This window comes from Salvelinus fontinalis, chromosome 9 (genome assembly GCF_029448725.1).
Source record: "Salvelinus fontinalis isolate EN_2023a chromosome 9, ASM2944872v1, whole genome shotgun sequence".
Classification (NCBI taxonomy): Eukaryota; Metazoa; Chordata; class Actinopteri; order Salmoniformes; family Salmonidae; genus Salvelinus; species Salvelinus fontinalis.
The window spans coordinates 50317154-50345056 of NC_074673.1; the positions used below are offsets into that span (position 1 = coordinate 50317154).

Genomic DNA, 27903 nt, shown 5'->3' on the forward strand with positions numbered 1-27903 from the left:
TTTATAGACTGATTGACATGATGTATACAGAAGAATTGTCCTTATTCCTATAGAGGACCACAGGTGTGTCAGGAAAGCTTGACTCAGCTGCAGGTAGCCTTGCGGTTAGAGCGTTGGGCCAGTAACCGAAAGGTTGCTGGATCGAATCCCTGAGCTGACAAGGTAAAAATTTGTCATTCTGCCCCTGAACAAGGCAGTTAGGCCACTGTTCCCCAGTAGGCCATCATTGTAAATAAGAATTTGTTCTTAACTGACTTGCCTAGTTACATTAAAAAATAAATAAAGCTACAATCCATGTAAAATTATGAACACCTCCACGCAAACATTTTGGTTACGGTAAGACATGCTTATTTCTGTTTAATGAAAGGCGTGATTCAATTCTGGGTCCATTAATATTTTCACATGTGAAATTGTAAGTTGTCCTTCTCATTTATTTGGCAATTACTTTGCTGCTCTGCTGAAGTGAAATAGATGGGTCAGTATTAAAATGAATGATACAACGCCATAATCATCAGTCACAAGGAGGAAACTGGGGCTACCTTCACCTGATCTTGAGCAACTGAAACTGTCTGTGTGCAAAAAGGCCTCGAGAGACCTGCTGGCAAGGTGGCCGTGAATCCAGAAGATGAAAATTAGGGGCATGTTCATTAGGGCACACGGTACGGTACGGTATTTTTTTATTTTAACATTTCAGTTCATCCCCGTTGTTCCGTTTTCTTCAAAGCTTTCCGCAGTTGAAGTCACTAAACAAAAAACGAAAGCAAACGGGGAGGTAACTATCCGAATATCTCAACAAAAGAAACACTTGTTTTCGTTTCCCGTTGCAATACGTTTTGATACGGTGTGCCCTAATGAGTCATGAACAATGTACATCAATAAGTTCTGCGATCACACAAAATAACTGTGTCAGTTTTACAACTGATTTAATATCTCGGTAATAACAAACTTGAAAATTCCAGAGCACAATTACACAAGTGAGATATACGACAAAATTCCATTCTTTAAAAATATAAAAATAAGACACTGGACACATGCTGTATGAAATGCAATAAATAGTTACAAAATTAAGAAAAAAATGGCCTGTGTTTTAAAGAGGATTTGAAAATGGGAGTCCAGTCAAGATGGGCCATTTCCCCTCAGTCTTCCTTCTAGTGTAACGCATGCATTATGATGCCTCAGAAACGGTATGACCCAATGACTCTTCTTGTGGGACCTTCTTCAAAAGGTTTCTGCTCCCAACTGAGGTTGAGGTACATTGCTACTGTTACAGCTAATGTCCGGTATCTGGTCCGCAAACGACTGTGTCATCCACTGGTCGTATGGCATGTGGCTCATTGCTGTAGCTTGGTCCTTACTGGGCATTCCTGAAAGAAGCAAAAAAACAAATAGAATAATATTAATTACATATGTCATTTTAGATTAACAATGTCAATTTAGATTAACAAACTTAAAACCTGTATGACTAGTGATGCTAACTTGTCTCATCTTTCGGGTCTACTTTTCGATCAGCTTTAGATGGCCCGGGTTAACTAACGAAAGTACAAAACACAAGCACTCTGGTCTTCAGAAACCTACTCTCACCTGTCTCTTTGGTGGAGGAAATGTTGCAGTAGCTGGTGCTTTGCTTTGCATCCTGGCGCGCCCCACCGCAGTTCTCATACTCAGGATCCACCTGCTCTTCCTTGATGGCCATCCTCTTAGCATCCTCTGTAGCGCAGTGATCCAGAAATACAAGGTTACTCATCTTCAACACTTGAACTGCCTTGACAAACAAATTACATTCATTTATCCTTTGCATGTACACCAAATGATTGAATATAATTTGCGTAACATGAAGGGTATGATTATTATCATATCAGTCATATTCATTATGCTAGGGTGTCTACCCACTGTGCCCAGAGTGGGTGAAAACGTGCTTTGGTGATGAAATTTCACTTCCTTATGTTATAAAATACATTTTAGCAACACAAATGATTATTCATGTTCTGAATCGTTCAGTGGGATCTTTCTCTAACATATAATTAACATAATATCTAAAAAGTTGGACTTCGTAAGATAATAGATTCGATGATAATAAAAATGATAATAAGTACCGAGCTCTGACATAGCCATGCAGGTTTTTCATAATTTTTGAGGATTTTACAATTTGTGGTCGTTGTCTTAAGTTGTTTCTGTGGTTCGCAAAAAGTAAAATTAGCATGACATGAGCTGAATTAATGTAAAAGGCTTTTGAAAATAAGCTTGGTATACGTTCAATGCTCCGTTGACATGTCACAAAGATATGCTTGTTTTTGTGAGAATTCCTTGAAAAAGAACAGGAATTTCAAAATTAATATGAATAATGTGTACTAAAATATGAAAATACTACATGTCATGTCTCAAAATCCTACCTCTATATTGTTTTATGTCCTGCAGATTCAAGAAGAAACATGAGTTCAACAGGAAAGTGAGCCTGTCAGGTAGCCAGTCACCTTTAATTCTTGCACAGAATCAAGCGTAGCTGACGCGATGCAACTTTCCAGATTTTATTTTTACCACTTTTTCCACTGCCATGGATTTAGTCACCCTAATTCTGACCATATTACAAGGGTAAACACTCCAACAACTTTTGAACCGTTTATGATAGAGACCTGATGTTTGGACCATTGGTTTTCTTTGAGGGTTATCTACACAATTAACACATGTTACCCATTGTTCAAAATGTGTCTTTGATTGGACACCCTACTTATCAATGACATTATATTCAGTGTATATAGTGCCTTCAGAAAGTATTCACACCCCTTGACTTTTCCCACATTTTATTGTGTTACAGCCTGAATTTAACATGGATTGAATTGAGATTGTGTCACTGGCCTACACACAATACCCCATAATGTCAGTGGAATTATGTTTAATTTTTTTTTACAAATTATTTAAAAAAATGAATAGATTATATGTCTCGAGTCCATAAGTATTCCACCCTTTTATGGCAAGCCTAAATACATTCAGGAGTAAAAATTGGCTTAACAAGTCACATAAGTTGCATGGACTCACTCTGTGTGCAATAATAGTGTTTAACATGACTTAATTGACTACCTCATCTCTGTACCCCTCACAGTCAAGCAGCGAATTTCAAAACACAGACCAGGGAGGTTTTCCAATACCTCGCAAAGGGCACCTATTGGTAGATGGTAAAGGGGGAAAAAAAGCAGAAATTGAATATCCCTTTGAGCATGGTGAAGTTATTAATTACACTTTGGATGGTGTATCAATACACCCAGTTACTACAAAGATACAGGCGTCCTTCTTAAGTTGCCGGAAAGGAAGGTAACCGATTAGGGAAATTTACAACAAGGCCAATGGTGACTTTAAAACAGTTACAGAATCTAATGGCTGTGATAGGAGAAAACTGAAGATGGATCAACAACATTGTAGTTACTCCACAATACTAACCTAAATTACAGAGTGAAAAGGGGCCTCCCGAGTGGCGCAGCGGTCTAAGAGGCGTCACTACATACCCTGGTTTGTTCCCAGGCTGTGTCACAACCAGCCGTGATCGGGAGTCCCATAGGGCAGCACACAATAGGCCCAGCGTCATCCGGGTTAGGGGAGGGTTTGGCCAGGGGGGTAGGCCTTCATTGTAAATAAGAATTTGTCCTTAACTGACTTGATGACAAGATTTTTGTGTGTTATTTCTTACATTATTAGCCCAAGAAGTTTGTGTTGTTACATACAGCCGGAAAGAACTTTTGGTTATCAGAGCGGCGGTAACTCCCCAGCAATACAACAAAGACGACAACTTTCCCGAATTGGATCCTTTGTTCGTACCCCCCCAGGGTAATTTAACTTATCCCAGAGGCTGCTCCAAGATGCCGCCAGCGGAGAAGAGGTATTCGGAGTGCACTTCTAGTCAGACTCAGGAGACGTGCACACCATCCACCGCTTCAGAGTATATTCCTCGCTAATCTTCAGCCTCTGGACAATAAAGTAGACGAGCTCAGGGCGAGAACCTCCATCCAGAGAGACATCAGGGACTGTAACATACTCTCACGGAATCATGGCTCTCTCCGGATATACTGTCCCCATCCATACAGGCAGCTGGGTTCTCAGTACATTGCGCAGACAGGAATAAATAACTGAGAGTTGAATCCATTTTGCTCCTCCCTTCCTATAGGCAGAAACTCACAGGAAGTGCCCGTGCTAAGGTCTATTCAACGCTGGTCTGAACAATCAGAATCCATGCTTCAAGATTGCTTTGATCACACGGACTGGGATATGTTCAGAGAATAACATCGATGCAAACACTGACACGTGTATAGCAGATGTTGTTCTCACTGTGACTATTAAAACCTACCCAAACCAGAAACCGTGGATAGATGGCTGCATTCACGCAAAACTGAAAGCACAAACCACTGCATTTAACCATGGCAAGGTGACTGGGAATTTATTTTATCTTTATTTAACTTGGCAATTCAATATGGTTGAATAAAAACAGTGTAGTTATTCCCTCCGTAAAACAATTAAACAGGCAAAACGTCAGTACAGAGACAAAGTGGAGTCGCAATTCAACAGCTCAAACACAAGACGTATGTGGCAGGGTCTACAGACAATCACGGATTACAGAGCGAACATCAGCCACGTCACGGACACTGACGTCTTGCTCCCGGACAAGCTAATCACCTCCTTCGCCCGCTTTGAGGATAACACAGTGCCACCGACGCGGACTGCTCCCAAGAACTGCGGGCTCTCATTCTCCCAGGCCGACATGAGTAAGACATTTAAATGTGTTAACCCTCGCAAGGCTGCCAGCCCAGACAGCATCCCTAGCAGCGTCCTCAGAGACAGCAAAGACTGGCTGGCTGGAGTGTTTACAGACATATTCAATCTCACCCTATCCCAGTCTGCTGTCCCAACTTGCTTCAATATGGCCACCATTGTTCCAGTACCCAAGAAAGCAAAGGTAACTGAACTAAATGAATATTGCCCCGTAGCACTCACTTCTGTCATCATGAAGTGCTTTGAGAGGCTAGTTAAGGATCATGTCACCTCTACCTTACACCCTAGACCAACTTCTATTTGCATACAGACCCAATAGATCTACAGACGATGCAATTGCCATTGCACTGCACACCTCCCTATCCCATGTGGATAAGAGTAATACCTATGTAAGAATCCTGTTCATTGACCATTGCTCATCATTCAACACCATAGTACCCTCCAAGCTCATTAAGCTCAGGGCCCTGGGCCTGAACCCCGCCCTGTGCAACTGGGTCCTGGACTTGGGTCCTGGACTTGGGTCCTAACGCGCCGCCCCCAGGTGGTGAAGCTAGGAAACAACACCTCCACTTTGCTGATCCTCAACACACGGGCCCCACAAGGGTGCGTGCTCAGCCCCCTCCTGTACTCCCTGTTCACCCATGACTGCGTGGCCACGCATGCCTCCAACTCAATCATCAAGTTTGCAGACGACACAACAGTAGTAGGCCTGGTTACCAACAATGACGAGACAGCCTACAGGGAGGAGGTGAGGGCCCTGGCGGAGCGGTGCCAGGAAAATAACCTCTCTCAACAAAAAGAAAGAAGATGATCGTGGACTTCACCACCCCCCCCCCCCCCCCCCCCCCCCCCCCCCCTCCTATCCACATCGACGGGACCTCAGTGGAGAAGGTGAAAAGCTTCAAGTTCCTCTGCATACACATCCTCGATAATCTGAAATGGTCCACCCACACAGACAGTGTGGTAAAGAAGGCGCAACAGCACATCTTCAACCTCAGGAGGCTGAAGAAATTTGGCTTGGCCGCTAAGACCCTCAAACTTTTACAGATTAACAATTGAGAGCATCCTGTTGGGCTATATCACCACCTAGTACGGCAACTGCGCTGACCTCAACCGCAGGGCTCTCCAGAGGGTGGCGCAGTCTGCCAAACGCATCACCGGGGGCACACTGCCTGCCCTCCAAGACACCTACAGCACCTGATGTCACAGGAAGGCCAAAAAGATCATCAAGGACATCAACCACACGATCCACGGCCTGTTCACCCCGCTACCATACAGATGGCGAGGTCAGTACAGGTACATCAAAGCTGGGACCGATAGTCTGAAAAACAGCTTCTATCTCAAAGCCATCAGATTGTTAAATAGCCGTCTACCACCCGGCTACTCAACCCTGCACCTTAGAGTCTGCTACCCTATATACATAGAATCACTGGTCAAATGTTGACATAAAGCTCGACTCATTTCATATGTACATACTGTATTCTATTCTACTGTATTTTAGTTAATGCCACTCCGACATTGCTCGTCCTAATATTTATGTATTTCTTAACTCCATTCTTTTACTTTAGACGTGTGTGTTGTTGTGAATTGTTCGATATTACTAAACTGTTCAACTGTTGGGGCATATCCAACACAACACATCACTGACTACCACTCTTCATATCTTCAAGCATGGTGGTGGGTGTATCATGTTATGGGTATGCTTGTCATCGGCAAGGACTGGGGAGTTTTTCAGGATAAAAAAAGAGACGGAATGGAGGAAAGCACAGGCAAAATCCTAGAGGAAAACCTGGTTCAGTCGGATTTCCAACAGACACTGGGAAACAAATTCACGTTTCAGCAGGACAATAACCTAAAACACAAGATCAAATATTCACTGGAGTTGCTTACCAAGACAGCATTGAATGTTCTTGAGTGGCTTAGTTGCAGCTTTGACTTAAATCTGCTTGAAAATCTATGGTAAGACTTGAAAATGGCTGTCTAGCAATGGTCAACAACAAACTTGACAGAGCTTGAGAAATGTTTAAAAGAATGTGCAAATAATTGTACAATCCAGGTGTGCAAAGCTCTTAAGAGACTTACTCAGAAAGACTGCCAAAGTTGATTCTAACATGTATTGACTCAGGGGTGTGAATATTTACGGTAAGAAAAAATGTCTGCATTTAGTTTTCAATAAAAATGTCTAAACATGTTTTCACTTTGTCATTAGGGGGTATTGTGTGTAGATAATGTATATACACACACAGTACCAATTAAAAGTTTGTACTCATTCCAGGGTTTGACTTTATTTTCTACATTGTAGAATAATAGTGAAGACATCAAAACTATGAAATAACACATACGGAATCATGTAGTAACCAAAAAAAAAGTGTTAAACAAATCAATGTATTTTATATTTGAGATTCTTCAATGTAGCCACCCTCTGCCTTGATGACAGCTTTGCACACTAGGCATTCTCTCAACCAGCTTCATGAGGTAGTCACCTGGAATGCATTTCAATTAACAGGTGTGCCTTGTTAAAAGTTAATTTGTGGAATTGATTTCCTTCTTAATGCATTTGAGCCAATCAGTTGTGTTGTGACAAGGTAGGGGTGGTATACAGAAGATAGCCCTATTTGGTAAAAGACCAAGTCCATATTATGGCAAGAACAGCTCAAATAAGCAAAGAGAAACGACAGTCCATCATTACTGTAAGACATGAAGGTCAGTCTAACCAGAAAATGTCAAGAACTTTGAAAGTTTCTACAAGTGACCCAGAGTTACTTCTGCTGCAGAGGATAAGTTTATTAGAGTTAACTGCACTTCAGATTGCAGCCCAAATAAATGCTTCAGAGTTCAAGGAACAGACACCATCTCAACATCAATTGTTCAGAGGAGACGGCGTAAATCAGGCCTTCATGGTCGAATTGCTTCAAAGAAACCACTACTAAAGGACACCAATAATAAGAAGAGACTAGCTTGGGTCAAGAAACACGAGCAATGGACATTAGACCAGTGGAAATCTGTCCTTTGGTCTGATGAGTCCAAATTTTAGATTTTTGGTTCCAACCGCTGTGTCTTTGAGACGCAGAGTAGATTAACGGATGATCTCCGCATGTGTGGTTCCCACCGTGAAGCATGGAGGAGGAGGTGTGATGGTGTTTTGCTGGTAACACTGTTGGTGATTTATTTAGAATTCAAGGTACACTTAACCAGCATGGCTACCACAGCATTCTGCAGTGATACGCCATTCCATCTGGTTTGTGCTTAGTGGGACAATCTTTTTTTTTTCAACAGGACAGTGACGCAACTCACCTCCAGGCTGTGTAAGGGCTATTTGACCAATGAGAGTGATGGAGTGCTGCATCAAATGACCTGGCCTCCACAATCACCCGACCGAAACCCAATTGAGATGGTTTGAGATGAGTTGGACTTCAAAGTGAAGGAAAAGCAGCCAACAAGTGCTCAGCATGTGGGAACTCCTTCAAGACTGTTGGAAAAGCATTCCAGGTGAAGCTGGTTGAGAATGCCAAGAGTGTGCAAAGCTGTCATCAAGGCAAAGGGTGGCTATATTTTAATTTGTCTAACACTTTTTTGGTTACTACATGATTCCATATGTGTTATTTCATAGTTTTGATGACTTCACTATTATTATACAATGTAGAAAATAGTAAATCTAAAGAAAAACCCTGGAATGAGTAGGTGTGTCCAAACTTTTGACTGGTACTGTATATATGTAATCCATTTTGAATACTGCCTGTAACAACAAAAATGTGGAATAAATCAAAGGGTTTGAATACTTTCTGATGCAGTGTATAAGAGATTCAGTATCCGGCTTTCACACGTTCGTTCTGAAATAGCCAAATGAACGAGACTTTGAAGTGTGGCAAAGGGAGACTAATTCAGTTACCTTTGGCAAGTCCCAAGTCGAAGTGGTACTCTGTCTCTTGCACCTCACGGGCGACTGGGGCCACACCCTTGATCTTGTCCCGTAGCTCCTTCAGCTTGATGTAGAAGTGAACCTTGTCCTGAGCGCGGGGGAACTGGGCACAGCGGGGGCTTGACGAGGGCATCAAGTAGCACACCTGGGGTGTATTTAATGAGTGAAAACGTTCGCAACATTGCAGGTAGGAATGTAATGTGTAGAGCCGACATGACTCACAAACACTAAACTTGATCTACACACAATACATATCTATCCGAATATTCTAGAACACTGCACCCTCTTGAAGACCCCAAAACAACAGTAGGAACAGCCAATTAGAGGAACAGCCAATCAGAGAATGGCTACAAACATCAAGATACAAACATTTGCGACTTCTTTCTATTTTGGTAAAACTACTTACCGTTTTGGTTTCTGGGATTGTGTACGGCTGTAAGCCGAACTCGAGTTTCTTTGCCTTCACGCCAAAGATCTCTTTGCTGAAAATTTCGTAAATACCTGCCAAAGAAGAGCAATGCAATGAATATCATTTTTAATAGTAAGTTAGGTGTAAAAGACAGCATTAAAAAAAACTACAATTATAAATTACTGATATCCTCTAAAATGTTCTCACATTTTCCATTGAAAGCTGCAATTAGTGGCTTGTATTTCTTCAGCTTCTCTACCAATTGATGGCCTCCTTCACGAAACTCTTTGCTGTAGAAATAGCAACAGTTAGCCTAGACAATGAACAGCCAATTAACCATGATGACAATTCTAAACTAAAAGAGAAAACACATCATGCAAGTTAGTTTTATTACTATAAATATTATTACTGTGGTGGCACGTTTAATAGCATACATTTGACAATTACTATACATTAAAAAAAAAATTAAAAAGGGTTTGACACCTTGAGAGGTCTTTGCTTCCTGGCGTTGTCCTCTCCACCATGTTGGTAAAGCCAATGCCATACTTCTCCGGTAGGTTTTGATCGTGCATGTGGTTGAGTTGCTCATCAGTGAGACCAGAGAGGAACAGGCATTTCCCTAAGTTCCGAAACAAGAACAAGCTCAATCACTTTCATCATCGTGCTCACTAGGCACGAAACGGAAGAAAGCTGTCTCAAATGAGTTAAGCAGGGAGGTACTATCTGAACTTGTCCAACAAGAACAGCTAGCTTTTGTTTTCCGTTGCACACCGTTTTGCTACGGTGTGCCCCAATAAACATGACCCTGATCAAGCAGTCAGAATGTCATATTACAGTATTCTGGATATATGGAAATAGAAGTGAAAAAAAGAATACTGAGTGAAACGTACAAAAATGATTTCCTGGGTTTGGGTAATGTCGTCCCTTGTAGGCTGACAATAGTCCTGGATTGATACCAATCTGAGAAAGGGATAATACAATACCTTATTATTGCAACATGCTAGAGATTTTTTTTTTTAAATAAGTAATTTTTGAGATTTACACATAATTCATAGCTTTAATCTAATTAGCATTGGCGTTTGATCCACGGGCTATCATTAGGGGACAGATAAAACTAAATGTAGCCAAACTTCACATCAAAAGTCCTACTCGACATTCCCACTCCGAAAATCTCACTCATTGAATGACGTTAAAACTCACTATCAAAATGTCGAGGTTGTGGTCAATAATGTCCGGCAGGGTTTTGGCCATGACCTCATCCACTGACATGCCATTGAAGCGGTTAAGGGTCCTTTTAGCTTTCTTCAGAGCTTCTGCCTGATCGTGTTCCTCCTGCGGTTGGCCCTCCCCCGGCTTCTGTTTGGGAGGCCTACCTCTCTTTCTCTTCCCTGGCATTGGAGCTAAAAGAAAGAAAATGAACACGTTTGAGGGGAATCTGTTTGAGGCGAGGTGCAGAATCACTTATCTTGATCACATAATGAGTGCCTATCTGGGAAGCAAGGTGATTTCTAGATCAGTGATCTCAAACATTCCCACTGATTCTGTGAATGGTGCAAGACAAATATAAATGAAACGATTGACCAATTGATCACAGGAACAGCACTGCACAAGGATGGGTGAATTCATGTTAATACCAGGGAGATGGGGACTGGGGAAAATGTGTTTACGGTATGTGGAGGAAAGAGAGCACAGAGTGGCAAATCGAGCTGTACAAATATTTACCAAGCAAACATGGTAGATTGCATGGCTAAGTAGGGGGAGGGGCAGTAATCACATACCTTGTGATGTATCCACAGGCTGATGATGTTGGACAATTGGCTCTTGATGGCCGAGGAAGTCATGATGGAAGTCCAGCTCTTGGTGGACTGGGAGCTCCTGGTGGACCGACAGCTCTGTCATGACCCGGTCCTCTCTGGATCCCTCCATGTAATGGCCCATATGACCTGTGTTATGGTACTGCATCACATGTTGAGCTTGGGGGTGCTGCTGGGTGGACTGGTACCTACAGGTCGAGAAGACAACAGGACAAGAGGCAGACTGGGGTGACACTATCTTCTTGTTTTCATGGGATTTGTCCCGAGATGAGACAAAACTGATGACAAACAAATGATGCACCAACGATGGGAGGGCCCATAGAGGAATTGTTCAGGCTCCTAGGATCTCAGAATGAGTTTACATCAATGATAGTGGCCTTCAAAGAATACATGTTTCACACACACATTGGTTTGACATGTCGTTTCCTGGTCAGAAAAAAACTACTTATGGCCCAATCATTTGATATGGATGTTTTAATGAAGCATATTTTTTAAGGTCTAGAATTACTTTAGTTAAATCTCAATGGCCTCTCAATGGCCTATCAATGACACGTTGCCTCATACTCTGCATCAACAGAGTAACTTTGCATATACACTTCCAATGACCGTTTTTTCTTTGCAACTCTTGCATTTGATCATGTACCATGTAGAAATGTCTTTGTTTGTCGGTCTGGTTTTCTGAATTCCCGCCTGTCTTGTCAGTCTATACAGGACCATTATTGCTTTTTCATTTTAAAAGTAATGTTGCAATAAGAAACATGCTTTTCTGAATGTGTTTGTGATGACAATTAAGCATAGCCTAGTGTAGGCCTCGACAATAGGAACTGTTTTGTCAGTTATTTATTTCATATATGTATTTTGATATAGACTGCACTGACACTCCACAACAATTTGATTTTAAGCAAACCCTCCAACACCAATGCATTTGGAGGACAACTCACCACTGTTGGAGATAATCCGTAGGAACCGTCAGTGACGTATACTGCTTTTCTTCCATCTTTACGAGGATTTACTTAAATAAATTAATATTCATGTTGCTGTTAGCTACAATGATATGCCTTTACGCTGTAAGTTACCACAGTAGGAGTATTGACAAGCTGTAGGTCTTTAGATTTGGCAAACGGATTGTTATCATAGCACCACAAAGACGTCTGGTGGTAGGAAGGGCTACGGACAACCAACATTCATTCTAGCTACACAGTCTACTATACTAAAAAAAGCTTTCTGGAAAATTGCGAGGAGGGTATATAAAACGTGCTAGCGTAACTAATAAAAGATGTTGTGTAGAGACATACCTGTTATACATATGTTTACAATTCCCTTTTCAGCAAATGCACCGAATGAGGGCGATCAATGCACCCAAAACAAAGACCATTTAGGAACATTGGGGGGATCTGTCTTCAGTTTGTTGGCTTTTTCTTAGCAAAAGTATTTGCATTGTTGCCACCTACTGGTTTGGAGTATGGATCTGGGCTCACATCAAATTGGCTTTTGTGCCATTAACCCATTATATTTAAATGTAGCTTATCTACATAATGTAGGTACATTACGCCTTTGACCAGAATGAAAAAGTAGTTTCAGAATTTCACAACTAAAGATTCCATCTCTCGAAAATGGAACGCGATAGGTGGCAGTAGCGCGCCAATATTACCCACACCGGTAACATAACATTCTAAAAAAGAAGAAGAAGAAGGCTGTGTTAGCAGAGCTGTTACGTTAAGTGACCTGCCGATGTGCTTCAATGATAAATAGATTTCTGTTGGATAACGACCGTTTTTCAAACCCGCCTTTTGTCTGTTTCAGAATAGAGCAAGGTAATGTTAATAGCTGAGTGCAAGTGTTTATTTTAGGTGGTATGACTATGGAGCAAAGACAACATATCTACTACTAGCTTGCTAGCTACTTAGCTAGCTAGGCAACGTTACATATGCTAAGTGACATATCTAGCTAAGGATTGAGATATAAGAGATTTTGGAGACCTAGAACTACTGTAGCAGTATGGCAATGGATCCCTGATGATGTGCCATGTAATGTCAGAAAATCTGGGTTTAACATGTAAACTATGTGTTTCTTGTGGCTGTGATTATTGAAAGTCATGAATGTACCCTACTACAACTCCTTAGCATGTTGTGTTGATTATTCGATACAATAATGATGTTGGGGTACTGGGTTAGGGTTAGCACAACGCCCACCCACCTGGATCCAATCAAAATCTTCCAGCTTCATGCTAATGACTATCACTATACCACTGTCTGTCTCTCCCCCGTATAGGTAACTGATTGGTCCTCTTGGCTGATGTGAAGATGCCAGCTGGTGTGTCTTGGCCTCGGTACCTGAGGATGTTTGGTGCCAGTGTACTATCTATGTTTGTCGGAGCAGAGGTTGTCCATCAGTACTACAGACCCGATCTGGTAAGCATGGAAACAAACTCCTATCCTTCCCCATCTTGCTTTTTCATTATATGACCACATGTATCGTAAAAATGAAGGGTCCACATTGTTTTGTGTTTTGCGTACTTGCTCATAAGATCATAAATTCATTGCTTGTAATGTTGCTGATACTCCAATGTAATGCATGCACCTTTTTATTTCCCTTTGCCAGACTATTCCAGAAATCCCTCCCAAACCTGGTGAATTGAGGACTGAACTGCTGGGATTTAAAGCCAGAGAAGAGGCTGCTGCTGTTGCTGCCCAAAGACAGTGACCCTTTCCGTAGACTGATTTCATTTTTGTACAGTATCTAACTAGAGCAATCCTTGTACATATTGCACATGTTTAAAAACCACATAGGGACAAATGTTAATAAGAAAAATTGGATGTACCTGTGTGTATCACATTTGTTTTGAAACTAATGTGGTATAAGTTGACATGTGCAATTCTATTCAAAGTTGCTCCAGGCAGTGATGTGTTCACATGGCTGGATGGAGCTTCAGGCTCCTCAGACTACAAAAAAAATGGAACCTTTATTTAACTACGCAAGTTAGTTTATAACAAATTCTTATTTCCATTTAGGTCAGGAGCCTACAATTGTGTTTATCGAACCTATTGTCATGGAGAACTCATGAGGTCTTGAGTATAGGACAACTTGCAGAGCAGACACCTCTTTGCTGTTCTTGATGTGAGAGCCAAAGCAAAGTGAGCTCAAGTTTTAAACATGTCTTTTGATGGATCACTCATGTAGATTCTGCGCAGACTAGTATGAGTATGTCAGATACTGTATGTATGTAAATGTTCATTGTGTTTTTAATCAACAGATGTGAATAAAATGTTTATTGTGTTTATGCTTTTAATAGACTTATGTTGGGTCCACACGCAAAAACAACAACAAAATATATATCAAAATCTGAGTTTAATTATTTATTAATGAATTAAATTATTCTGATAGTTATCATTCTGATTTTGATCATTCAGAGCGCTAGACGAGGAGGAGCGCACAGCAGACCATTCTCGCAGACAGCGCCAGACGATTTGGCGTATCCATAGCAACCAATGTAGCTAGCTACATATACTTTTCAGAAGAATGGCGACACCAAGAGAGCAAGAGGCTGCAGATTATCTTAGAAAACACAAAATTATCGAACTCATGGATAATTTAACAAGCATGCTCTTCTTTCACAGACCAGGTTAGACTTATTTTTCATTTTTTGTTAACATTTTCTTCCCATCTTGTTTGGTGGTTGAAGGAAAACGTAAGCTAGCCTGATGTGCTAACGCTAACTACACTGACTGATTGACTAACGTTAGGAAAGAGGGCCATCATAATAAACGCCTCACTAGCATCCTCTTTGGCAACATTAGTCATTTAAATCCACCCCAAATCTCGTGTTTTGTATTCTTTCTTATACTATAGTGTTGTTTTTCATGATCTGTTTCACACTAGTTTGCAAAAGAGAATGGTTGAGATATAAGGTCGGGTTAAAGTCAAATCAAGTTGTATTTGTCACATGCGCCGAATACAACAGGTGTAGTAGACCTGACCGTGAAATGCTTACTTACAAGCCCTTAACCAACAATGCTTTGAGAAGTTAAAAAATAAGTAAAAAATAGAAAATAAAAGTAACAAATAATTATACAGCAGCAGTAAAATAACAATAGCGAGGCCATATACAGGGGGTACCGGTACAGAGGCAATGTGTGATCTCCTGCAAAACAAGAGGATCATTCCTATGACATAGCCTACCTACACATGACATGTCTTTTTCCCCATCATCTGTGCTGTTTCTACTACAGAGAGACCAAACGAGTTCCTGATCACACAGCTTGAACAACTGAGAGCATCCAAAATGAAGTCACTGGATTGCCCAAGCCTGTTCAATGACACAAACCTGGATGCCGTTTTGGGCATCTTGGACCCTACCAACCAAGGGCACATCACTTTTGTTCAGTACAAGGAGGGTGAGTCAGAAATTGGCCATTTGATCATTTGCGAGGCAATGGCCGAGAAACAATATGGAGGGGATTGGACTGTATCAGATAAGTGCATCAAAAACAAGTAGGGGGCATACCAAGGGAATACCGAGGATTCAGCCTATATAAGTCTAAGCCTATAAGTCTAATAATACTATACCACAACCCAATGTTTATGCCTCTCCATCACTCCCAAGGAAACACTCATTCAACATACTATCTATGATTCTGTTTCACAGCACTAACCACTTTGGGGATTGAGAAGTTTAATGAGTGTCCTGAAGGTGTGGCCAAGGACAAGATATCTCACGAAACCTTCAAGAGAGAGGCGTAAGATCTATGGATCTCTTTTAAGTCAAACATAAGCCAAATATTCATTCAGTAGATAAAATGTTTGTTATTGTGAGACACTGTGTGATGTGATTATCTTTGTCATTTTTTCTATATTTATTTACAGGAAGGAGGGCTTACAGAGAAGCTCAGCAACATTTATATCTAAATAAAATTGGAGATCTCTGTCCCATCACTCTGAGTGACTGATATGTCTATGATGGCTATATGAACTCTTCATAATAATGAAAGTAATGGTCAAATTGGATTAGTTATACAGTCAGATGTGTGTTGTCTGGACCCAGTATGGCCACAGTCTTGAATGCAAGTTGTCTCGGCTTGTCCACCATACATAAATGGGCATGCACCCGTTCCAAAAGTCCTACACAAATCCAAGTACATGTTAATATATGTTAACTAAGCAAAGCTTCAGTTTTGAAAATATTAATTTTACTGGCTATCAAGAGGTTTTATGTGTACACTATTGTTTTGTGTTTACAGTAAGCGACTGTTTGCAATTTATTTTGTTCTGCAATATATTGTGAAACGTTGACATCTTGAACACCCCCAGGGTGGATGAGGGGGCGTGGTGTCATGGCGTCCACGAAGCTACATATCTCTTGAGCCGAGTGTGAATTAAATGTCCCTTCATTTCTTAAAACAATCACCAACATTTGAAGTACGTTACATTCAAGACTTAATCATGGGCACCGTCCACGCGAGGGTAAGGATAACTGCTTAAAATGCAAAGGGTGAACGCATGACCTCTGAGTACAGTAACCGGAATAGCTAGCGTAGTCAGCACGCAAAACGAAAGGGGTCCAGTTGGACAGCTTGCCAACTATGGCAGCTAGCTGAACTCCAGAAACACGAACTGTCCATACCTTGTCAGTAAGTGAAGGAAATTAACATGATCAAGTGTTGCATAATTGCAATAACAACATTAGTGAACGTTGCTCGTGTATCGCGCTCACTACAGCCACTGATCTGCAATAGTGAGGACACATCATATGCATGGGGGTGCATTAACCATTTACACTATTAGATGCTTAACCACAAGCTGAAAATGTCCAGTAAATTAAACTAAGGACATTTTGAAGAATGTGACTTGTAAATACCAGTCTCGTGGTCAGGTGCCACAAAGAGGGAAGGAAATAACAGAACAGGTCAGCACGACTGGTCCTTGCATATGTACACGGAGAGCTAACGTTAATATGCATGTCAATCTCTCCAGGCTCAAAGTAGAGATTGACTTCATCACTACTTGTTTGTCAGAAGTATTGACATGTTGAATGCACTGTGCTGTCTGTTTAAACTATTAGCACACAGCTCAGACCCTCATGTAATGCATACCCCACAAGACATTCCACCAGAGGTCTCTTCACTGTCCCCAAGTCCAGAACAGACTATGGGAGGCGCACAGTACTAGTAAAGCCACGACCACATGGAACTCTATTTCACATCAAGTAACACATGCAAGCATTAAAATCTGATTTTAAAAAAACAGATACAAATACACTTGATGGAACAGCGGGCACTGTGAAGAGACAGACACACATGATAACATACCCACTATACAAACACACACACATGGATTTTGTGGTGTAGATACAGTTGAAGTCGGAAGTTTACATACACTTAGGTTGGAGTCATTAAAATTTGTTTTTCAACCACTCCACACATTTCTTGTTAACAAACTATAGTTTTGGCAAGTCGGTTAGGACTTGCACATCTACTTTGTGCATGACACAAGTAATTTTTCCAACAATTGTTTACAGACAGATTATTTAACTTATAATTCACTGTATCACAATTCCAGTGGGTCAGAAGTTTACATACACTAAGTTGACTGTGCCTTTAAAAAGCTTGGAAAATTCCAGAAAAGTATGTAATGGCTATAGAAGCTTCTGATAGGCTAATTGACATAATTTGAGTCACTTGGAGGTGTACCTGTGGATGTATTTCAAGGCCTACCTTCAAACGCAGTGTCTCTTTGCTTGACATGAGAAAATCAAAAGATATCAGCCAAGACCTCAGAGAAAAAAAATGTAGATCTCCACAAGTCTGGTTCATCCTTGGGAGCAATTTCCAAACGCCTGAAGGTACCACATTCATCTGTACAAACAATAGTACGCAAGTATAAACACCATGGGACCACGCAGCCGTCATACCGCTCAGGAAGGAGACGTGTTCTGTCTCTTAGAGATTAACGTACTTTGGTGCGAAAAGTCCAAATCAATCCCATAACAACAGCAAAGGACCTTGTGAAGATGCTGGAGGAAACGGGTACTAAAGTATCTATATCCACAGTAAAACGAGTCCTTTATCGACATAACCTGAAAGGCCGGTCAGCAAGGAAGAAGCCACTGCTCCAAAACTGCCACAAAAAATCCAGACTACGGTTTGCAACTGCACATGGGGACAAAGATCGTACTTTTTGGAGAAATGTCCTCTGGTCTGATGAAACAAAAATAGAACTGTTTGGCCATAATGACCATCGTTATGTTTGGAGGAAAAAGGGGGCGGCTTGCAAGCCGAAGAGCACCATCCCAACCGTGAAGCACGGGGGTGGCAGAATCATGTTGTGGGGGTGCTTTGCTGCAGGAGGGACTGGTGCACTTCACAAAATAGATGCATCATGATGATGGAAAATTATGTGGATATATTGAAGCGACATAAGTCAGGAAGTTAAAGCTTGGTCGCAAATGGGTCTTCCAAATGGACAATGACCCCAAGCATACTTCCAAAGTTGTGGCAAAATGGCTTAAGGACAACAAAGTCAAGGTAATGGAGTGGCCATCACAAAGCCCTGACCTCAATCCTATAAAACATTTGTGGGCAGAACTGAAAAGTGTGTGCAAGCAAGGCGGCCTACAAACCTGACTCAGTTACACCAGCTCTATCAGGAGGAATGGGCCAAAATTCACCCAACTTATTGTGGGAAGCTTGTGGAAGGCTACCCAAAACGTTTGACCCAAGTTAAACAATTTAAAGGCAATGCTACCAAATACTAATTAAGTGTATGTACATTTTTGATCCACTGGGAATGTGGTGGAAGATATACAAGTTTAAATAAATCATTCTCTCTACTATTAGTCTGACATGTGACATTCTTAAAATAAAGTGGAGGACAGGGCATTTTTACTAGGATTAAATGTCAGGAATTGTGAAAAACTGAGTTTAAATGTATTTGGCTAAGGTGTATGTAAACTTCCCACTTCAACTGTATATGGTAGTAGAGTAGTGGCTTGAGGGCCACTACTCCATAATAAATAAAAATAAAAATATTGAGATTAACTAGTACCTTATCATAATGACCAAAACACTACATCCACCTAACTACCTGTTCAGCTAATGAGTTTTGTACCGATAGCTTTAATATTCAAGATATAGCCTGATAAGTCATCGTATTCATCACTAAATCTGTTGTGTTGCAGAGTCTTGATCCTCTGCCAATGCAGGGACCCGAGCTGGGGTTTCATGCAGATGACATTGAGAGGCCAGATATGGAGCAGGAGTCAAAACAAGAGGTCCTTGAAAACAAAGATGTATGTTTTTTTTGGTCACTCAGTCCTGAATGAAAACCGCATTGACTCAAGTTGTGACTTAATCCATAAGAATTTCTGTGTGGTTGAATGTAAAACCTTTTAATTGTTGGCTGTCACTGCTGATTATAACACATTTTATATATTTGTCCTGTAGGTCATAGTCCAGCGTGTACACATAGATGGTCTCGGAAGAACCAAGGAGGATTGCTTAACATACGAGATTGCTGATGTCTTCCGTGCCAAGAACTTGATTGATGTGAGTGATTCTATCAGTACAGTACAGACCATGTTTATTCACGTGTGGAGTCTGTATAGAGACTGTAGCAAAAGTAGGATTGACTTTGTTTACTGTTTGTTCTAGGTCATGAGGAGAGCCCACGAAGCCAGACAGAAGCTCCTGCGTCTCGGTATCTTCAGACAAGTGGAGGTTGTCATCGATACCTCACGAGGTACTGTGGTTAGAAAGGGGATCTATTCTGATGACAGTATCTGTCCAAAATGTAGCAGGTTACTTTGGAAGGGACTAAAATGAATGGGAAAGTAGGTAAAGCACTCACAACAACAACAATACTTCCTTTCAGGGGTGGATGCTCTGCCTAATGGACTAGATGTGACGTTTGATGTGACTGAGCAGAGACGCATGACTGGTAGCTATAACACCATGGTTGGAAATAACGAAGGCTGCATGGTGAGAACTCCTGAGTGATGGGTTCTGTTCAATGCATCGTTTCAATTCATTCCTCACGTCCTATCGCCTCGCCTCCTTCTCAACCGTACTGGAGGAGAAGGTCCAAGATCCCTCACCGAGGACCTTCTCCAAAGCCTTTTGAGAAGGAAGCGAGGAGAGCGGATACCAGAAATTGAGGAAAGATTCATTTAGGTTGAGCCATGGTGGTGATTACAAGTGCAATTGAGGTACCATCCTCTGTTTTTACTGCCTCCTACTTTAGGTTCTTGGTCTCAAGCTGCCCAATCTCTTCGGTTCTGCAGAAAAGCTCACTTTCCAGGTCTCCTACGGCACCAAAGAGACTTCCTATGGGCTGTCGTTCTTCAAGCCCCAACCTGGCCACTTTGAGCGCAAGTATGAGACAAACAAAGCTGCTAATTCCATTATTAGCAATGCTTCAAAAACAGTGAATTGTGTTGTTGTTTATTCTGCATTTCCCTGAGCTCTTTTTGTTTGGTATCAATCTAATTGACTTTCTCTGGCTGATGCAGTTTCGCTGTCAACTTGTACAAAGTTGCAGGCCAATTTCCATGGAGCTCGCTGAGAGAGACTGATCGCGGCGTCTCCACAGAATTCAGTGTAAAGATAATTTTCCGTTCATCTATCATTATTGTACAAGTTCTCATTTGGTATACTCCTGTGCTCTGTGTTACCTCTGGATTCTGTGTGAACTAACCACGGTGATTGTTTTATTTTTGCTGTTGTTATGCTAACTAATATGAGTAGAATGGAATTTCTCTATTCAATTTCATCCTACTGGTAATGCTTTTGCAAATGCTTGATCCTCTCTGGTTTCTCCCTATCTTTTTTGCATGCAAACAGTTCCCTCTCTGGAAGACAAACCACACCCTGAAGTGGGAGGGTGTGTGGCGAGAGCTGGGCTGTCTGGAGCGTACCGCATCGTTTGCAGTCCGGGAGGAGAGTGGCCACTCCCTCAAGTCATCACTCTCGGTACCGGTATTTCAGTTCCGCTTCACAATCCCCACACAACTACCTTTAGTACCAGGGATAATTTTCAAGGGAGACCTGGCCAAGAAGGCAGCAACAATCAATACATTACAGAATTAAAAAAACATACAACAATACAAACAATTCAACAACATGATACAGCCTTTAAAAAAGGATTTACACTCCTCTGTAACAGAGTCTCCCATCAAAATGTTTAATTCATTCAGTGACACTTAACATATCTAGATTAAGCATGGATTGTAGACCATACCATGCCTCTGGTGCACAAGATGAGAAGGCAGTCTTGACTAATCGTGATAATACATTTGGACTCGAATCCTATTTTCAGATCTGTATACTTAATTTGGGTTTCTGTGTAAATCTTGCATTGATGTTGTCAAAATCTCAAGTTAGGATTCGACCCCCAGACATTTGAGACAATACTTTACATCAACATGTCTCCTCTCCTTTGCAATCACAGCACTCCATGGTCATCGACACCAGAAACTCGGCAATCCTTCCCAGGAGGGGTGCCTTGCTGAAGATCAACCAGGTGTGTAGGTTTACATTACCTGACCCGGTGTTACAGCCAGTAATGATTTCCTATTTAAACCATTTCCCAAACCATTTTGAACCGACAACACATTCAGGCGATGCATCGTTGTGGTTTTGCAGGAGTTGGCAGGATACACTGGAGGAGATGCCAGCTTCCTGAAGGAGGACTTTGAGATTCAGTTTAACAGACGTCTCTTCTGGGACTCGGTGAGAACCTGAATTGTTTTTATTTATCAGGAAGAAATTTGCGTGTGAACTTGAGTTACACACATGGATCTAAAGTTGGAATAGTAATAATCACCTTTACAGTAAACACAAGTTGGCCCTTCTGCTCCACGGGAGGTTTCTGTCCTCCCTGAGCTCGCCTTAGATGGCCCTTCTGCTCCACGGGAGGTTTCTGTCCTCCCTGAGCTCGCCCTAGATGGCCCTTCTGCTCCACGGGAGGTTTCTGTCCTCCCTGAGCTCGCCCTAGATGGCCCTTCTGCTCCACGGGAAGTTTCTGTCCTCCCTGAGCTCGCCTTGTTGATGGAGGGTTGAAAAATGGTTGTGGTCAGGTTGGGGGAAAAAGAGCAAGTGGGAGAGCACTTTTGTTGAGACCTCTTCCTCTATCTTCCAGGTCCTGTCTGCATCTCTCTGGGGGGGGTGCCTCCTGCCCATTGGAGATAAGCCAACTTGCATTGCTGACAGGTAAGACAATACTCTCTATTCCACAATGCCGTCACTGAAAAGCTGGGGTGTGTGAGAGAAAAATTGTTTCCCTGATTTGTTTGATATTAATAGTCAGCAATTAATACGTAACGAATAGGAAGACATTTCTGTCCTGCTAATGCTGTGTTTTTATGGTTTCCGCTCTAGTTCCCTGCAGCTAATCCGGGTGAATGGTCACTAGAGATGACTTGAGCTGACAAATGAGTTAAAGACTGCGTTGCATAGACAAGAATGTGTTTTACTAGGGATAGCTTAGGAGTAGAACAATCCCTCATTGTCTCAAAATCATTCTTGCATCTGGGAAACTAAGCCAGGGCGGGGTTAAGACAACCACCCTGTGCAAATAACGACCGGATGAACCCAGAGTGGCGTATGATGCCCCCAATCTTCATGAAGGGGGTGGAACCAACCATGACCTAGCATTGTTAGTGTCAGCTATATACAGTGCTGTGAAAAAGTATTTAACCTGATTTAACCTGATTTCTTGTTTTTTTGCAGATTTGTCACACTTAAATGTTTTAGATCATCAAACAAATTTAAATATTACACCCAAGTATACACAAAATGCTGTTTTTAAGTGATGATTTTATTTATTAAGGGAAAAAAGCTATCCGAACCTTCATGGCCCTATGTGAAAAAGTAATTGCCCCTTAAACCTAATAACTGGTTGTGCCACCCTCAGCAGCAACAACTGCAATCAAGCGTTTGCGATAACTGGCAATGAGTTTTTCACATCGCTGTGGAGGAATTTTGGCCCACTCTTCTTTGCAGAATTGTTTTAGTTCAGCCACATTGGAGGGTTTTCGAGCATGAACCACCTTTAAGGTCACGCCACAGCCTCTCATTCGGATTCAATTCCGAACTTTGACTAGGCCACTCCAAAACCTTCATTTAGTTTTTTTAAAGCCAATTCAGAGGTGGACTTGCTGGTGTGTTTTGGATCATTGTCCTGCTGCAGAACCCAAGTGCGCTTCAGCTTGAGGTCACGAACAGATGGCCGGATATTCTCCTTCAGGATTCTTTGGTAGAGAGCAGAATTCATGTTTCCATCAACCACAGCAAGTCGTCCAGGTCCTGAAGCACCAAAGCAGCCCCAGACCATCACACTACCACCACTATATTTGACTGTTGGGATGATGTTCTTTTTCCTGAACTGCTGTGTTACTTTTACGCCAGATGTAACGGGACGCACACCTTCCAAAAAGTTCAACTTTTGTCTCGTCAGTCCACAGAATATTTTCTCAAAAGTCTTGGGGATCATCAAGATGTTTTTTGCCAAAAGTGAGATGTTCTTTTTGGTCAGCAGTGGTTTTCGCCTTGGAACTTGCCATTTTTGCCCAGTCTCTTTCTTATGGTTTGAGTCATGAACACTGACCTTAACTGAGGCAAGTGAGGCCTGCAGTTCTTTAGATGTTGTTGTGGGTTCTTTAGTGACCTCTTGGATGAGTCGTCGCTGCGCCCTTAGGGTAATTTTGGTAGTCCGGCCTCTCCTGTGAAGGTTCACTACTGTTCCAGATTTTCTCCATTTGTGGATAATGTCTCTCACAGTGGTTCGCTGGAGTCCCAAAGCTTTAGAAATGGCTTTGTAACCCTTTCCAGACTGATAGATGTCAATAACTTTGTTTCTCATCTGTTCCTGAATTTCTTTGGATGATGTCTTGCTTTTTGAGATATTTTGGCTACTTCAACTTGTCAGACAGGTTCTATTTAAGTGATTTCTTGATTCAACAGGTCTGGCAGTAATCAGGCCTGGGTGTGACTAGTGAAATTGAACTCAGCTTTCCAAAAAATGTGATCAACCACAGTAAATTCATGATTTAACAAGGGGGGGCAATTACTTTGTCACATAGGGCCATGAATGTTCGGATAGCTTGTTTCCCTTAATAAATAAAATGATCACTTAAAAAATGCATTTTGTGTTTACTTGGGTTATCTTTGTGTAATATTTACATTTATTTGATCTGAAACATTTAAGTGTGACAAATGTGCAAAAAAATAAGAAATCGGCAAGGGGGGAAATACTTTTTCACAGCACTGTATAGTACTCTGCATTTGCGCAAAGGTTAGGCTACTCGGTTGACTAGTTTCATTATTGCAATAATTAATCGATATTAAATATAGACGATTGTTTGAGGTAATGACAAAGTCTCTGTCAGTATGAATTTCCATGGCAGGTGTCAAACATGGCCCGCGAGACGATTTTAATGTGGCCTCCCACGTTATCTGTATACCATGTTGTTTCTTGACCCTTCAATGGTTTTCTACCTGCAACTGCTCGGCACCCGACCGCAAGGCGCTACAGAGGGTAGTGCGTACGGCCCAGTTCATCACTGGGGCCGAGCTCCCTGCCATCCAGGACCTCTATACTAGGCAGTGTCAGAGGAAGGCCCTAGAAATTGTCAGACTCCAGCCACCCAAGTCATAGACTGTTCTCTCTTCTAGCGCCCGGCAAGCGGCACCGATGCACCAAGTCTTGGAACCAACAGGACCCTGAACAGCTTCTACCCCCAAGCCATAAGACTGAAAAATTGTTTGTCCAAGTAGCTATTGGTTAACTATTTAACTATCTGCATTGACCCGTTTTGCACTAACTCTTTTGACTCATCACGTACACTGCTGTTACTGTTTCTTATCTATCCTGTTGCCTAGTCACTTCAATTACCTCATACCCCTGCACATCAACCGGTACTGGTACCTCGTGTATATAGCCAAGTTATCATTACTCATTTTTTATTTATTCCTTGGGTTATTATTTTTCTATTATTTCACTTTTTCCCCCTCTTTGCATTGTGGGAAGGGCCCGTAAGTAAACATTTCATTGTTAGTCTACACCTGTTGTTGACGAAGCATGTGACAACTACAATTTGATTAGATTTCTGACCTATTCGTCTCTTAGGTTCTATCTCGGTGGTCCTACTAGCGTCAGGGGCTTCAGTATGTACAGCATCGGCCCTCAGAGTGAAGGTGAGATGTTATCCATTTCAATAAAGTCCGATTTAGGTTACATTCTCACATCACGTGTGGTTTTATTGTTGGTATGACAGGTGACTACCTGGGAGGTGAGGTGTATTGGGCTGGAGCCGTCCACCTGTATAGTCCGCTGCCCTTCCATCTAGGCAAAGGGGGATTCGGAGACCTCTTCAGGATCCACTTCTTCCTCAATGCCGGGAACCTGTGTAACATCAACTATGGTGGGTGTTTAAAGATGTAATTCACCCCACAATCAATGTTGTTCAAATACATCAGTATGAGAAATGCAGGACTCAATCAGCATTATATTGGAAGAAGTGGCACCACCTAGTAATAAGCAGCATTTTTTAATAAGCAAATCAAATGTTATTTGTCACATGCGTCAAATACAACAGGTGTAGACCTTACCGTGAAATTATTGCTTACAAGCCCTTGACCAACAATCCAGTTCAAGAAAGAGTTAATAAAATATTTTTACAAAAATTTATCTAAAAGTAACACAAATGTACATAACAATAAAGAGGCATTATTCAGGGGGTACCGAGTCAATGTCCAGGGGTACAGGTTAATCGAGGTAATTTGTAAAGTGACTATGCATAGATAGTAAACAGCGAGTAGCAGTAAATAGTCCGGGTGGCCATTTGATTAGTTTAGTTGTTCAGTAGTCTTATGGCTTGGGGGTAGAAGCTGTTAAGGAACCTTTTGGTCCTAGACTTGGTGCTCTGGTACCACTTTCCTTCCTCTGCCACCGCCTAGTATATAGGTCCTGGATGTCAGGAAGCTTGGCCCCAGTGATGTACTGGGCCGTACGCACTACCCTCTGTAGCGCCTTCCGGTCAGAGACCGAGCAGTTGCCATACCAGGTGGTGATGCAACCGGTCAGGATGCTCTCGATGGTGCAGCTGTAGAACTTTTTGAGGATATGGGGACTCATGCCAAATCTTTTCAGTCAACTGAGGGGGAAAAGGTGTTGTTGTGCCCTCTTCACGACTGTCTTGGTGTGTTTGGACCATGATAGTTTGTTGGTGATGTAGACACCAAGGAACTTGAAACTCTCAACCTGCTCCACTTCAGTCCCATTGATGTTAATAGTGGCCTGTTTGTTCCTCCTTTTCCTATAGTCACACACAGTCATGGGTGAATAGGAAGTACAGGAGGGGACTAAGCACGCACCTCTGAGGGGCCCCAGTGTTGAGGATCAGCGTGGCAGATGTGTTGTTGCCTACCCTTACCACCTGGGTGCGGTCTGTCAGGAAGTCCAGGATCCAGTTGCAGAGGGAGGTGTATAGTCCCAGGGTCCTTAGCTTAGTGATGAGCTTTGTGGTCACTATGGTGATAGCTGACTTCCCCGCTTGCTAGAAATGGAAGTTCATTGCACAATGGTCTGTTCTGCGACTTTATACAGGGAAAGAGAATCGTCTGTGCTTTTCAGTACTCTAGCTTTGTGGTTCCCATACTGTGGTGCGCGCTCCCTAGGGCAACTCAGCTCGGCTTTCAACCTACTCTTAAAAGTTGTCGCAGTAGAATGCACAATGTGCAATTTCGAGATTGGGTAGTGCATCATCAGTTGTTCTCTGGTCATGTCAGTCATTGCATACCTTAGAGAGCTACTTATAACTTGTCAGAAATGTCCAGATCAAAATGTTTTTTTTAGCCCATAGATTGTGTAGTAATGTTTGAGTCACTCATATCACATGAATATACATTAGACATGGATAGAATTGCAAGATAATTCGCTTTTAAACAGCAAAATATTTTCTGCACCTCATGACAAAATGTGTAGAATTGTGGGAAATGAGCTTTAAACCTGCAAAAAAGTTCTCTCTGCCAACAAGAGGGATGTGAACAGGTTGCGTCATGAACAGTGCTTGTGCCCATAGAAATAGACGTGGCGCGGGATGTTCCTCAATGCTGGAAGGGGAGCCTGAGTGAAAAAGTTTGGGAACCACTGCTCAAGGTTTACTCAGGCTGTGTTTTCCTGTAGGTGACGGGCCTCAAGCACACCTGAGGAAACTGGCAGAGTGTATCCGCTGGTCTTACGGAGCGGGAATTGTGCTGCGACTCGGAAACATCGCCCGGCTGGAGCTCAACTATTGCATTCCCATGGGCGTCCAGAGTGGAGACAGGTAGCCTAATATCTGCCCATTCTGTTGTCAAACCATGACGTGATAGTATATAGATGAGCAGTACACTTTTATGCCTGATTCAAACTATAAGGCCGACTCGAACCGTGTTGTCCTTTCCAGCATGGTTTCAGCAACTACGGTGGATGCATAACCAGGCCAGCCCAGTACAGCTCGGCTGTGATCAGTTTGGCTCAATATTGTGAAAAGGGTATCGAGTTACTGTTAAAAATAACACTTAAGTCTTTTTGTTTAGGATATGCGACGGGTTTCAGTTTGGAGCTGGAATCCGATTCCTGTGATGTCCTGCTGTCTTGCTGAATTGAGTTGTGGACTACAGGAGTTTGTTTAATTGGTTTTAGTAAGTGAGACGTCTGGACCCTTGCAGCACACCGAAGGTTGCTGGGAATGCAATGGCTACTACAACCAAACTATTGTATAATGGACGAGGCAACAATGGAGGTTTTCCTCCAGTACAAATGAATGACTGGAGCCACCAGTGCTCAAGATGTGGAAGCCAAAGGTGACATATCAGCCATGAGTGCCCTTATCATGAGTCAAATAATGTGGTCTGGATTATTATGCTCGGTAATAAATTATGTACCCCTCTAAAGGTATTCAAAAACCACACTAGTATGCGTCTTTCTATGGCATTGACCTACTTTCCGGTTGATTTTGCATGGCATGGATT

The 27903-nt window shown here is 42.0% G+C and overlaps 4 protein-coding genes across 4 annotated transcripts; 3 read left to right on the forward strand and 1 right to left on the reverse strand.

The window, feature by feature from the left end:
* Nucleotides 1-898: 898 nt before the first annotated feature.
* On the reverse strand, nt 899-12327 carry LOC129862787 (G/T mismatch-specific thymine DNA glycosylase-like). Its single transcript, XM_055934752.1, has 11 exons — nt 12193-12327; nt 11839-11909; nt 10862-11085; nt 10284-10483; nt 9974-10043; nt 9567-9702; nt 9291-9373; nt 9081-9175; nt 8645-8819; nt 1582-1707; nt 899-1364 (listed from the first exon to the last, which is right to left on the reverse strand). Exons 2-11 carry the CDS (start codon nt 11892-11894, stop codon nt 1219-1221), a joined length of 1311 nt encoding a protein of 436 aa, XP_055790727.1. The 5' UTR covers nt 11895-11909; nt 12193-12327; the 3' UTR covers nt 899-1218.
* Nucleotides 12328-12566: 239 nt separating this feature from the next.
* Nucleotides 12567-14173, forward strand: LOC129862790 (ubiquinol-cytochrome-c reductase complex assembly factor 6). The gene is made up of 3 exons (XM_055934754.1): nt 12567-12711; nt 13169-13308; nt 13499-14173. The coding sequence occupies exons 2-3, from the start codon at nt 13201-13203 to the stop codon at nt 13598-13600; spliced, it is 210 nt and encodes a 69-aa protein (XP_055790729.1). The 5' UTR covers nt 12567-12711; nt 13169-13200; the 3' UTR covers nt 13601-14173.
* Nucleotides 14174-14270: 97 nt separating this feature from the next.
* On the forward strand, nt 14271-16088 carry si:dkey-42p14.3 (EF-hand calcium-binding domain-containing protein 10). Its single transcript, XM_055934753.1, has 4 exons — nt 14271-14519; nt 15127-15291; nt 15543-15633; nt 15761-16088. The coding sequence occupies exons 1-4, from the start codon at nt 14417-14419 to the stop codon at nt 15804-15806; spliced, it is 405 nt and encodes a 134-aa protein (XP_055790728.1). The 5' UTR covers nt 14271-14416; the 3' UTR covers nt 15807-16088.
* Nucleotides 16089-16181: 93 nt separating this feature from the next.
* LOC129862786 (sorting and assembly machinery component 50 homolog A-like) lies at nt 16182-27840 on the forward strand. Its single transcript, XM_055934751.1, has 15 exons — nt 16182-16357; nt 19071-19181; nt 19336-19437; nt 19543-19630; nt 19763-19869; nt 20132-20262; nt 20400-20487; nt 20731-20859; nt 21338-21409; nt 21532-21618; nt 22028-22098; nt 25016-25083; nt 25164-25310; nt 27074-27215; nt 27469-27840. The coding sequence occupies exons 1-15, from the start codon at nt 16274-16276 to the stop codon at nt 27512-27514; spliced, it is 1473 nt and encodes a 490-aa protein (XP_055790726.1). The 5' UTR covers nt 16182-16273; the 3' UTR covers nt 27515-27840.
* Nucleotides 27841-27903: the final 63 nt, after the last annotated feature.